At 47.7% G+C, this 14,104-nt stretch overlaps 1 protein-coding gene across 1 annotated transcript in view; it reads right to left on the reverse strand.

Annotated features, from left to right (window-relative positions):
* The window catches only part of LOC135056937 (uncharacterized), a 164,031-nt gene that overhangs the window by 93,554 nt on the left and 56,373 nt on the right, over positions 1-14,104 (reverse strand). The window contains exon 5 of the mRNA XM_063962718.1: positions 1,148-1,339. Within this exon, the coding sequence (XP_063818788.1) occupies positions 1,148-1,339 (192 nt within the window). The remainder of the gene's footprint in view (positions 1-1,147; positions 1,340-14,104) is intronic.

Below are 14,104 nucleotides of genomic sequence, written 5' to 3' on the forward strand. Positions count from 1 at the left end.
ACACTTTATAATAAGGCTTATTTCATTATTTGATAGTAAATAGTATAATAGTGTATAAGACACACACAGCTCCTCTACAGATCACATAGCGTCAGTCACTTTGGTATATTGTCTAGACCCTAAATCCCACCTACCTGATCCTCCTGTGGGGTCCTGTGATTCTCCTCTGTACAGTCCTGGGAATACAGAGGACGGGGACATCTCTCTGGGGTATCTCTGTTACTGGGTCCATCTGTAGGAGACACAAAGTGACTGAGTACATTGTATATATGTGATTATCAGATGATGTGTGTATATAGGGCCCCCCATACCTGCTCTCCCTTGTACAATACATGACAGTCTCCTCTTACCCAGTGATGTGAGGGGCCGGTGATTCTCCATCATCATGTCCTTGTACAGACCCCTGTGTTCCTCTATATACTCCCGCTCCTGCATGGAGACATAGACAGTGACATCCTGACACCTTATAGGAATCTGACACACACAGTGATACAGTCATCACCCAGACACATCCCCTGGTGTTACTGTATAATGTCCCATTCCCAGCAGTCACCTCTCCAGTCATCACCCAGACACATCCCCTGGTGTTACTGTATAATGTCCCATTCCCAGCAGCCACCTCTCCAGTCATCACCCAGACACAACCCCTGCTGTTACTGTATAATGCCCCATTCCCAGCAGCAACCTCTCCAGTCATCACCCAGACACGTCCCCTGGTGTTACTGTATAATGCCCCATTCCCAGCAGTCACCTCTCCAGTCATCACCCAGACACGTCCCCTGGTGTTACTGTATAATGCCCCATTCCCAGCAGTCACCTCTCCAGTCATCACCCAGACACATCCCCTGGTGTTACTGTATAATGCCCCATTCCCAGCAGTCACCTCTCCAGTCATCACCCAGACACATCCGCCGGTGTTACTGTATAATGTCCCATTCCCAGCAGTCACCTCTCCAGTCATCACCCAGACACGTCCCCTGGTGTTACTGTATAATGTCTCATTCCCAGCAGTCACCTCTCCAGTCATCACCCAGACACATCCCCTGGTCTTACTGTATAATGTCCCATTCCCAGCAGTCACCTCTCCAGTCATCACCCAGACACGTTCCCCGGTGTTACTGTATAATGTCCCATTCCCAGCAGTCACCTCTCCAGTCAGCAGCTGAATGATCTTGTTGGTAAGTTCTAGGATCTTCTGGTTATTGTGTCTCTCATGTATCAGTGAGTGAGGTGGAGGCACCGTGATGGGGCTCTGGGTTCTGCTCAGTCTTCCTGACACACGGGGACAGCTGCTGGGTGTCTCGAACTTACCGGATGTCTTCCTCACTACCGTGTAACCCTGGGTATAGGGGGACACATCAAATATCATTGTATAAACTTCCATATCTCCTCACCTCCCCAGTCACGTCCCTGTATTATTACTATAGATACAAGTGATGTCACTGTGACGCTCGCAGATCCCCTCACCTTCCCATCATGCCTCTGTATTATTACTATAGATATGTGATGTCACTGTAACACGCCCAGATCCCCACACCTACTCTGTCATGCCCCTGTATTATTATTATTATTATAGATATGTGACATCACTGTGACGCTCCAAGATCCCCTCACCTCCCCAGTCATGTCCCTTTATTATTACTATAGATATAACTGATGTCACTGTGACACTCCCAGATCCTCTCACCTCCCTAGTCATGTCACTGTATTACTAAAGATAAAAGTGTACTATAGATATAAGTGGTGTCACTGTGACACTCCCAGAACCCCTCACCTCCCCAATCATGTCACTGTATTACTATAGATATGTGATGTCACTGTGACGCTCCCAGATGCCCTCACCTCCCCAGTCATGTCTCTGTATTATTACTATAGATATAAGTAATGTCACTGTGATACTCCCAGACCACCTCACCTAACCAGATAACATCACCTCCCCAGTCATGTCCCTGTATTATTACTATAGATAAAAGTGATGTCACTGTGACACTCTCAGACCCCATCACCTCCCCAGTCATGTCCCTGTATTATTACTATAGATATAAGTGATGTCACTGTGACGCTCCCAGAGCCCCTCACCTCCCTAGTCATGTCCCTGTATTATTACTATAGATAAAAGTGATGTCACAGTGACGTTCACTGATCCCCTCACCTCCCCAGTCATGTCCCTGTATTATTTACTAGAGATATAAGTGATGTCACTATGACACTCCCAAATCCCCTCACCTTCCCAGTCATGTCCCTGTATTATTACTATAGATATAAGTGATGTCACTGTGACACTCCCAGATCCCATCACCTCCCCAGTCTTGTCCCTGTATTATTACTATAGATATAAGTAACGTCACTGTGATACTCCCAGAAACCCTCACCTCCCCAATCATGTCCCTAGCTTTGTGACGTCACTGTGATGCTCACAGATCCCCTTACCTCCCCAGTCATGTCCCTGTATTATTATTATAGATATGTGACATTACAGCGATACACCCAGACCCCTCAATTCCCCAGTCATGTCCCTGTATTACTATAGATATACAGTAAGTGATGTCACTGTGATGCTTCCAGATACCCTCAACTCCCCAATCATGTCCCTGTATTACTATAGATATAATAAGATTTTACTTACCGGTAAATCTATTTCTCGTAGTCCGTAGAGGATGCTGGGACTCCGTAAGGACCATGGGGAATAGACGGGCTCCGCAGGAGATAGGGCCCTTTAAGAAAGCTTTGGATTCTGGGTGTGCACTGGCTCCTCCCTCTATGCCCCTCCTCCAGACCTCAGTTAGGGAAACTGTGCCCAGAGGAGATGGACAGTACGAGGAAGGATTTTTGTAAATCTAAGGGCGAGGTTCATACCAGCCACACCAATCACACTGTATAACTTAAGATAAACTTACCCAGTTAACAGTATGAACAAAAACATAGCCACGGTATCACCGAAAACTATAACATAACTCTTATGTAAGCAATAACTATATACAAGTCATGCAGAAGAAGTCCGCACTTGGGACGGGCGCCCAGCATCCTCTACGGACTACGAGAAATAGATTTACCAGTAAGTAAAATCTTATTTTCTCTAATGTCCTTAAGGATGCTGGAACTCCGTAAGGACCTTGGGGATTATACCAAAGCTCCCAAACGAGCGGGAGAGTGCGGATGACTCTGCAGCACCGATTGAGCAAACAGGAGGTCCTCCTCAGCCAGGGTATCAAACTTATAGAACTTTGCAAAGGTGTTTGTCCCCGACCAAGTAGCTGCTCGGCACAACTGTAATGCCGAGACCCCTCGGGCAGCCGCCCAAGAAGAGCCCACTTTCCTAGTGGAGTGGGCCTTAACCGATTTCGGTAACGGCAATCCTGCCGTAGAATGCGCCTGCTGAATCGTGTTACAGATCCAGCGAGCAATAGTCTGCTTTGAAGCAGGGGCGCCAACCTTGTTGGCCGCATACAGAACAAACAAAGCTTCAGTCTTCCTGATCCGAGCCGTTCTGGTCACATAAATCTTCAAAGCCCTGACTACATCCAGGGACTCGGAATCCTCCAAGTCCCTTGTAGCCACAGGCACGACAATAGGTTGGTTCACATGAAAAGATGAGACCACTTTTGGCAGAAAGTGAGGACGAGTCCTCAACTCTGCCCTATCCACGTGAAAAACCAAGTATGGGCTTTTATGCGATAAAGCCGCCAATTCTGAAACACGTCTTGCCGAAGCGAACGCCAACAACATGACCACTTTCCACGTGAGGTATTTCAACTCCATCGTTTTAAGTGGTTCAAACCAAAGTGACTTGAGGAAACGTAACACCACGTTAAGATCCCAAGGTGCCACCGGAGGCACAAAAGGAGGCTGAATATGCGGCACCCCCTTCACAAAAGTCTGTACCTTAGGAAGAGAGGCCAATTCTCTTTGAAAGAAAATGGATAAGGCCGAAATCTGCACCTTTATGGACCCTAATTTTAGGCCTAAGGTCACTCCTGTTGAAGGAATTGTAGTAGACGGCCCAAATGGAACTCCTCCGTAGGAGCAGCTCTGGCCTCACACCAAGAAACATATTTCCGCCATATACGGTGATAATGTTTCAATGTCACGTCTTTCCTAGCCTTCATCAGGGTAGGAATGACTTCCTCCGGAATTCCTTTTTCCGCTAGGATCCGGCGTTCAACCGTCATGCCGTCAAACGCAGCCGCGGTAAGTCTTGGAACAGACAGGGCCCCTGCTGCAGCAGGTCCTGCCTTAGAGGAAGAGGATCTTCTGTGAGCAACTCTTGCAGTTTCGGATACCAAGTCCTCTGTGGTCAATCTGGAACAATGAGGATTGTTCTGACCCTGCTTATTCTTACAATTCTCAACACCTTGGGTATGAGAGGAAGAGGAGGAAACACATAGACCTATCTGAACACCCAAGGTATCACCAGAGCATCTACCGCTACCGCCAGAGGGTCCCTTGACCTGGCGCAATACCGCTTTAGCTTTTTGATGAGATGGGACGCCATCATGTCTATTTTAGGCAGGCCCCACCGATCCGCGATCTGTGCAAAGACTTCTTGATGAAGTCCCCACTCCCCCGGATGCAGGACGTGCCTGCTGAGGAAGTCCGCCTCCCAGTTGTCCAACCCCGGGATGAACACCTCTGACAGCGCGTTTACATGGCCTTCCGCCCAGCGTAGAATCCTGGTCGCTTCTGCCATGGCCACTCTGCTCCTTGTTCAGCCTTGGCGGTTTATATGAGCCACTGCCGTGACATTGTCTGACTGAATCAGAACCGTTCTCCGCTTGACGCAGGGCGTTGTATATGGCCCTCAACTCCAGGACGTTGATGTGGAGACGGAGACAAGTCTCCAGGCTTGATCAGAGACCATGGAAATTTCTTCCCAGTGCCACTGCTCCCCAGCCTCAGAGGCTTGGGTCCGTGGTCACGAGGACCCAGTCCTGAATGCCAAACCTGCGACCCTCTAGAAGGTAAGCACTGTTCAGCCACCACAGGAGAGATACCCTGGTCCTGGGAGACAGGGTGATCCTTTGATGCATTTGTAAATGGGACCCGGACCACTTGTCCAAGAGATCCCATTGAAAAGTCCTCACGTGGAATCTGCCGAAAGGGATGGCCTCGTATGAAGCCACCATCTTCCCCAGGACCCGCGTGCACTGATGCACTGAAACCTTCTTTGGTTTCAATAGGTTCCTGACCATGGTCATGAGTTCCTGAACCTTTTCGATCGGAAGAAAAACTTTTTTCTGGTCTGTGTCTAGGATCAGGCCCAGAAAGGTCAGACGCGTTGTAGGAACTATCTGGGACTTCGGTATATTGAGAATCCAGTCGTGTAGCTGCAACGTCTTCATGGACAGAGACACGCTGTCCAGCAACTTCTCCCGAGATCTCGCCTTTATGAGGAGATCGTCCAAGTATGGGATAATTGTGACCCCCTGCCTGCGCAGGAGCACCATCATTTCCGCCATTAACTTGGTGAAAACCCTCGGGGCCGTGGAAAGCCCAAACGGCAACGTCTGAAATTGGTAGTGACAGTCCCGCACTGCAAATCTCAGGAACGCCTGATGGGGGGGGAATATTGGAACATGAAGGTATGCATCCTTTATATCCAGGAACACCATCCAATCCCCACCCCTCCAGGCTGGCGATGACCGCCCGGAGTGATTCCATTTTGAACTTGAACCTTTTCAAGTACAATTTCAGAGATTTCAGGTTTAAAATGGGCCTGACCGAACCGTCCGGTTTCGGGACCACAACCAGGGTTGAATAATATCCCTCTCCCTGCTGGAGATGAGGAACTGTAACAATCACCTGTTGAACATACAATTTTTGTATTGCTGTCAACACTGACTCCCTCTCTGACGGGGAAGTTGGCAGAGCCGATTTGAAAAACCGGCGAGGAGGCAAGTCTTCAAATTCTAGCCTGTATCCCTGAGCAACAATCTCTACTGCCCAGGGATCCACCTGCGATTGAACCCAGACGTGGCTGAAAAACCGAAGACGAGCCCCCACCAGATCTGCCTCCCCCCGGGAAGCCCCAGCGTCATGCGGTGGATTTTGCAGACGCAGGGGAGGACTTCTGCTCTTGGTAACTTCTTGTTTTTATTGGAATGAAAGGACTGCATTTGATAATGAGGTGCCTTCTTAGTATGCTGCGGGGGGACATAAGGTAAGAAATTCGACTTACCAGCCGTAGCCGTAGAGACAAGGTCCGAGAGGCCGTCTCCAAACAACTTCCCCTCCTTGTACGGCAAGGACTCCATGTGCCGCTTAGAATCGGCATCTCCCGTCCACTGCCAGGTCCACAGGAGTCGCCTAGCAGAAATAGACACAGCATTTATTCTGGAGCTTAATAAACAAATGTCTCTCTGTGCATCTCTCATATACAAGGCAGCATCTCTGATATGCTCTATGGTCATTTGAATGGCATCCCTATCTAAGGTGTCAATCTCCGCAGATAAGAAATCTGCCCATGCCACCACCGCACTACAAACCCAGGCCGACGCCATAGCCGGTCTAGCAATAGTATCGGAGTGAGTGTAAATGTGCTTCAAGGTAATTTCCTGCCTCCGATCAGCAGGTTCCTTGAGGGAAGGCGTATCCTTAGAAGGCAGTGCCACCTTTTTGGACAAGCGTGTCAGCGCCTTGTCCACTTTTGGTGAAGATTCCCAGCGTATCCTCTAATAGATATAAGTGATGTCACTGTGACGCTCCCAGAGCCCCTCACCTCCCCAGTCATGTCCCTGTATTATTACTATAGATAAAAGTGATGTCACAGTGACGCTCCCAGATCCCCTCACCTCCCCAGTCATGTTCCTGTATTTTTACTAGAGAAATAAGTGATGTCATTGTGACACTCCCAAATCCCCTCATGTCCCCAGTCATGTCCCTGTATTATTACTACAGATATAAGTGATGTCACTGTGATGCTCCCAGATCCCCTCACTTCCCCATCATGTCCCTGTATTATTACTATAGATATGTGATGTCACTGTAACTCTCCCAGATCCCCTCACCTCCCCAGTCATGCACCTGTATTATTTCTATAGATATAAGTGATGTCACTGTGACACCCCCAGATCCCCTCACCTCCCCAGTCATGTCTCTGTATTATTACTATAACTATGTGACATCACTGTGACGCTCCCAGATCCCCTCACCTCCCCAGTCATGCACCTGTATTATTTCCATAGATATAAGTGATGTCACTGTGACGCTCCCATATCCCCTCACCTTCCCAGTCATGTCCCTGTATTATTACTATAGATATAAGTGATTTCACTGTGACACTCCCAGATCACCTCACCTCCCCAGTCTTGACCCTATATTATTACTATAGCTATGTGACATTACTGTAACGCTCTCAGATCCCCTCACCTCCCCAGTCATGTCCCTGTATTATTACTATAGATATAAGTAACTGATGTCACTGTGATACTCCCATTTCCCCTTACTTCCCCAGTCATGTCCCTGTATTATTACTATAGATATAAGTAACGTCACTGTGATGCTCCCAGATCCCCTGACCGACCCAGTCATGTCCCTGTATTATTACTATTGATAGAAGTGATGTCACTGTGACACTCCCAGATTCACTCACCTCCCCAGTCATGTCCCTGTATTATTACTATAGATAAGTGATGTCACTGTGACCATCCCAGATCCCCTCATTTCCCCAGTCATGTCCACATATTATTACTATAGATATGTGATGTTACTGTGACGCTCCCAGATCTCCTCACCTCCCCAGTCATGTCCCTGTATTATTACTATAGATATAAGTGACGTCATTGTGACGCTCCCAGATCCCCTCACCTCTCCAGTCAGCAGGTAGATGATCTCCAGGGTGATATTTATTATCATCTCAGTCTTCTTACTCCTGTCTGTATCCATCCTCAGTTAATCAGTGAGAATACAGAATATGTATAATAAAGACAAAGGTTCCTCACAGATGTAGTGTCTAGGAATAAATATAAGACAAATCACAGAGAACACAAGTAATAGATATGTAAGAATGAGCCCCATAAGGCTCCTTAGAGGCCGTCACATAACGCTGAACTGCATAATGTTACACCAATAGTAAAAGAAAAAAGAAGAGGGTAATAATACAGGGACAGGGCACCAGAATGGAGGAAACAAGGGGCAAACAATACAGAATTCCATCAGTCTCGGGTAATATGTGACTCTGCACAAATGATGAAATCACATATCACCGCAACAATAATAATAATAATAATAAAAACAGGACACCGCAGGCTGCTCCTCCAGTATAATAATAACAGGACACCACAGGCTGCTCCCTCTGTACAATAATAATAATAATAATAATAATAATAACAATAACAACAACAACATGACAACACAGGCTGCTCCTCCAGTATAATAATAACAATAAAAGGACACCACAGGCAGCTCCCCCTGAATAATAATAATAATAATAATAATCATCATCAACAACGACACCACAGGCTGCTCCTCCAGTATAATAATAACAGGACACCACAGGCTACTCCCCCTGTACAATAACAACAGGACACCACAGCCAGCTCTCCCTGTATAATAATAATAATAACAATAACAACAACAACAACAGGACACCACAGGCTGCTCTTCCTGTAGAACAACAACAGGACACCACGAGCTGCTCCCCCTGTACAATAATAATAATAATAATAACAACAGGACACCACAGGCTGCTCCTCCTGTATAATAATAACAGGGCACCACATGCTGCTCCTCCTGTATAATAATAACAACAGGACACCACAGGCTGCTCCTCCTGTACAATAACAGGACACCACAGGCTGCTCTTCCTGTATAATAATAACGGGATACCACAAGCTGCTCCTCCTGTATAATAACAGGACACCACAGGCTGCTCCTCCTGTATAATAATATTAATAACAACAACAACTGGACACCACAGGACGCTCCTCCTGTTTAATAATATCAGGATAATACAGGCTGCTCCTCCTGTTTAGCAATAATAATAATAATTGAACACCACAGGCTGCTCCCCCGGTATAATAATAATAATAACAACAACAGGACACCATAGGCTGCTCCTCCTGTATAATAATAACAGGACACCAGAGGCTGCTCCTCCTGTATAATAATAACAGGACACCACAGGCTGCTCCCTCTGGGTAATAATTAATAATAACAGGACACCACAGGCTGTTCCTCCTGGATAATAATAATAATAACAGGACACCACAGGCTGCTCCTCCTGTACAGTACAGTACCTCTTGGTGCAAGACTGGACTCATTACACTCGGAAGTTGTAGCACCGGATATTAAAGTTTTTCCTGTGGGTGAAACGCACTGACGGGAGGGTGGGTAGGAATCGCTTGAACTCAGATACCGGAAGTAGGGTGGAACGCAGAGGCTGTAAGGTGATGGAACCCATATACCGGAAGTAGGGTGGAACGCACAGGTTGTAAGGTGATGGACCGCAGATACCGGAAGTAGGTTGGAACGCACAGGCTGTAAGGCGATTAAACACATTTACCGGAAGTAGGGTGGAATGTACTGACTGTAAGGTGATGGAACGCAGATTCCGGAAGTAGTCTGGAACTCACAGGCTGTTAGGTGATGGAACGCAGATACCGGAAGTAGGGTGGATTTTGGTCACATTAATCCCTAGTAGTGGGACAGTTTTATATCAGAGTGACTATAACCAACATTAATGTAACACTGGCGCTGGGGACGCTGCAGAATTAAATTAACATATTTAATCAACAGTAAATGACAAGTTGCCAGTGTATAGGTATAATACATGTAGTCCTGACATCTGATGTGATACAAATATTCCCACTTTAAAATGAAATATGTAACAGTTTTCCCGGAGCTGGAGATAGGCAGTGGCCGCAGGTAACTACTGTGTATAGTACGCCTATCATAGACTAAATACTGCGCTATGATCATAAATCCCACAGGGAGGGACTATAAGATTAATAGAAAAAAAAAACCTCTGTATATGGGTCACTGGTATGTTCCCTGCATTGTATATGGGTCACTGGTATGGTCCCTGCATTGTATAGGGGTCACTGGTATGGTCCCTGCATTGTATATGGGTCACTGGTATGGTCACTGCATTGTATATGGGTCACTGGTATGGTCCCTGCATTGTATATGGGTCACTGGTATGGTCCCTGCATTGTATATGGGACACTGGTATGGTCCCTGCATTGTATATGGGACACTGGGATGGTCCCTGCATTGTATATGGGACACTGGGATTGCCCCTGGTATTGTATATGGGGGGTCATTCCGAGTGGATCGCTCGCTGCCGATTTTCGCAGCGCAGCGGTCAGGTGAAAAAGCTGCATGTCTGAGCATGCGTATGCCCCGCAATGCGCACGGGCAACGTACGGGTACAAAGGTCTTTGTGGTTGTTCTCAGGTTCTAGCGAAGTTTTCCTTCTACGGCCACAAGAAGATTGACAGGAATGGGGCGTTACTGGGTGTCAATTGACCAGTTTCAGGGAGTGTTTGCAAAAACGCAGGCATGTCTGAAAAAACGCAGGCGTGGCTGGGCGTTCGCTGGGACAGGAATAGGCTGAAGTGATCACAAGCGCTGAGTAGGCTCAGAGCTATTCTGAAACTGCACAAACTGTTTTTGCAGAGCTCGGCTGCACAAGTGTTCGCACTTCTGCTAAGCTAAAATACACCCCACAGTGGGCGGCGGCATAGCATTTGCACGGCTGCTAAAACTAGCTAGCGAGTGATCATCTCGGAATGACCCCCATGGGTCACTAGAATTGTAGCTGTATTGTATATGGGTTACTAAGATGGTTCCTGGTATTGTACATGGATCACTAGGATGGTCCCTGTATTGTATATGGGTCACTAGGATGGTCTCTGTATTGTATATGGGTCACTAGGATGGTCTCTGTATTGTATATGGGTCACTAGGATGGTCTCTGTATTGTATATGGGTCACTAGGATGGTCCCTGTATTGTATATGTCAGGAATCGTCTTACCAGACTGGCATCCGTCCGCCGCTGCGGACTCCGTCCTGGCTCCCTGCGGTCACCTGTCACCTATGCCCCTGCCATGGGACATCATCTGGATCCTGGGGGCACTCCTGAACCAGCGGGCGTGTGCGCGCCGCGTCCCCGCTAGGCCGCGGCGTGGGCGCCGCCATGACAGTCTCCAAACAGCTAGTATGCTGCGGCCAATCCGGTGCGTGGCCGCACCCACTTTCCTTTTCTCCATCCAATCCCTGCACACCATGGGGTATATAGGAGGCACAGTTTCACCTCACAGGCATCCTGGACTTTGTGTCATTCTGACTACCTGCATGAAAGGATCAGCTCCTGTCTCTCCTGAGTTCCTGCTAAGAACTTATACTCCTGGTGATTCTGCTTGCTCCCGTGGAACTTCAAGGCTCAGCAATACCGGCAACCTGCATTGGGCTTCACACTCATCACAACCTTGTGTGCTTCAGCCTGCAGTTGAAGACTAAACTCCAGGTGTGTTCATTCCTCCACCTGTGACACAGCTTGCTGCTGCCAGTGCCTGATCACCTGCACTGTGAGTTGGTCTCCTGCTAATGCTCAGGTTTGCAATTTCCATCAACTGCCTTAGTTCTTTGTTTTAAAACCCTGCTCTGGTTTCTAAACCAGTATCATTTCATTGACATTCATTCTGCTGTTTTATTTTCCGGATATGATTTCTCAAGTCACCTATCATTCATTGCCATAGACTATTTGTTACCATTTCAAGTATTTTCCATCTGCTATTATTTCTGCTGCATTTCTGTTATTATTTATCTGCTGAATAAATACCATTGCGCTCATGCGCAAGAACGTGATACAACCTCCTCGTCTCTTTCCTCCTACCTCCACTGACCCACTAGCGCCCCCTCCGGGGACACAGACCAAACACAATCTGACAGTAAGTCCAGGATCAATGGACTCGGATGGTGGACGGAGTGTGGGGTCAGAGGCCTTGCAAAATCTGGTCTCCCGTCTGGATGGTCAAGAGGTTGCGCAGCAGCAGATGCTTCACTTTCTACAAGGGATGTCCTCCCGATTGGATACACTGCAGCAGTCCCTGCCAAGTGTACTCTCACCTACTGTTACCCCAGCACCTGCCAGTGCTGTAAGTTCTTCTGTGTCGGCTGCATCAGCTCCAGTGTCACGTCTGCACCTGCCCGTGCCGAGCAAATATGATGGCAGTCCTAAATTATGTCGCGGGTTCCTTAACCAGTGCGAAATACAGTTTGAGTTATTGCCACATAACTTTCCTACACCAAGGTCCAAGGTTGCCTACATCATTTCCTTACTCTCTGGATCTGCTTTGAATTGGGTGTCTCCTCTGTGGGAACGTGCTGACCCCCTGATCAATAACTACTCTGACTTCGTGTCAACCTTTAGACGGATCTTTGACGAGCCTGGTCGTGCAACATCAGCTTCGGCAGACCTGATCCAAATTCGTCAAGGTAACCGAAGCATGGGACAGTATGTCATCCAGTTCCAGACGTTGGCTGCAGGGGTCCAATGGAACAACCAAGCTCTGGTAGCAACCTTCTGGCACGGACTTTCGGATCGGATCAAGGACGAACTGGCAACCCGTGACATTCCTGTTCAACTGTCTGACTTGATCTCCCTGTGTATAAAGCTGGACTCTCGCATCCGCGAACGCAATAATGAACGCGCTCGGAGTGAGCCTCGCAGAATAAGGTTCATACCCCCTGTACAGTTCCAGCCTCCTTCTCCTTCTGACGAGCCTATGCAGGTAAATAGGTCCCGCCTAACCCATGAGGAACGGGCAAGAAGAATACGAGAGAGGCTCTGCCTATACTGTGCTGCTGCGGGTCATCAAATTAACTCCTGCACGATGCGTTCGGGAAACGCCAGATCCTGACTTGTAAGGGAGGAGTCAAGTTAGGATCATTCAGTCAAGCTCCTTCTCAACAAGATCTCATTATTCCGGTGACGCTAGAAACTTCCGTTGGGCTCCAGTCTGCGTCAGCATTAGTGGACTGCGGTGCTGCAGGAAATTTTATCACCCAAGCTGCGGTAAACAAATATTGCCTGTCTACCTGTGAACTTTCTTGTCCTGTTTACATTACTGCTGTGGATGGTAGTAGAATCTCCAAAGGGAACATTTCACATCAAACTACCCCAGTGGTTCTGGGAGTTGGATTTCTCCATTCAGAAATTATCAAGTTCCTGGTCATTCCTCAAGCCACCCAGGAGATTGTCTTGGGCATGCCTTGGCTCCAGCTACATAACCCACAGTTCGACTGGACAACGTTGCAGCTTACCTCATGGGGTTCACACTGTCATCATTCCTGCTTAGCCCAAGTGTGTCCTCTTAAGTCCACCGAAGTGAAGTCACAGCTAAGTCTCCCAGCAGTTTATCAAGACTTCGCAGACGTCTTCTGCGAAAAAGCTGCTGATATCCTGCCGCCCCATAGGGAATGGGATTGTCCCATTGATCTCCTTCCTGGCAAGAAGCCACCCAGGGGGCGCACCTATCCTTTGTCTGTTCCTGAAACAGAGGCGATGAGTAACTACATTAGAGAGAATCTTCAGAAAGGATTCATCCGTCCGTCATCATCACCCGCTGGCGCAGGTTTCTTCTTTGTCAAAAAGAAGGATGGAGGACTGCGTCCATGCATTGACTATCGGGGTCTCAACGACATTACCGTCAAGAATAGTTATCCTTTACCACTCATTACCGAACTGTTTGATAGAGTTAAGGGGGCTCGCATCTTCACCAAGTTAGATCTCCGCGGTGCCTATAATCTCATCAGAATCCGGAGTGGTGACGAGTGGAAGACAGCCTTCAACACTCGTGACGGCCATTATGAATACCTGGTAATGCCATTTGGGTTGAGTAATGCTCCAGCGGTATTCCAACACTTCGTGAACGAAATTTTTCGTGATGTCCTGTATAAGTACCTCGTTGTTTACTTAGATGATATTCTTATCTTTTCTCAAGACCTTCCATCTCATCGCCTACAAGTCTGTGAAGTTCTCCGACGTCTTCGTGAGAACCGTCTCTACGGGAAGTTATCCAAATGCACCTTCGAAGTTCCCTCTATACCCTTCCTGGGGTATATAATTTCCGGATCGGATCTTCAGATGGACCCGGCAAAATT

Source organism: Pseudophryne corroboree, chromosome 3 (assembly GCF_028390025.1).
Source record: "Pseudophryne corroboree isolate aPseCor3 chromosome 3, aPseCor3.hap2, whole genome shotgun sequence".
Taxonomy (NCBI): domain Eukaryota; kingdom Metazoa; phylum Chordata; class Amphibia; order Anura; family Myobatrachidae; genus Pseudophryne; species Pseudophryne corroboree.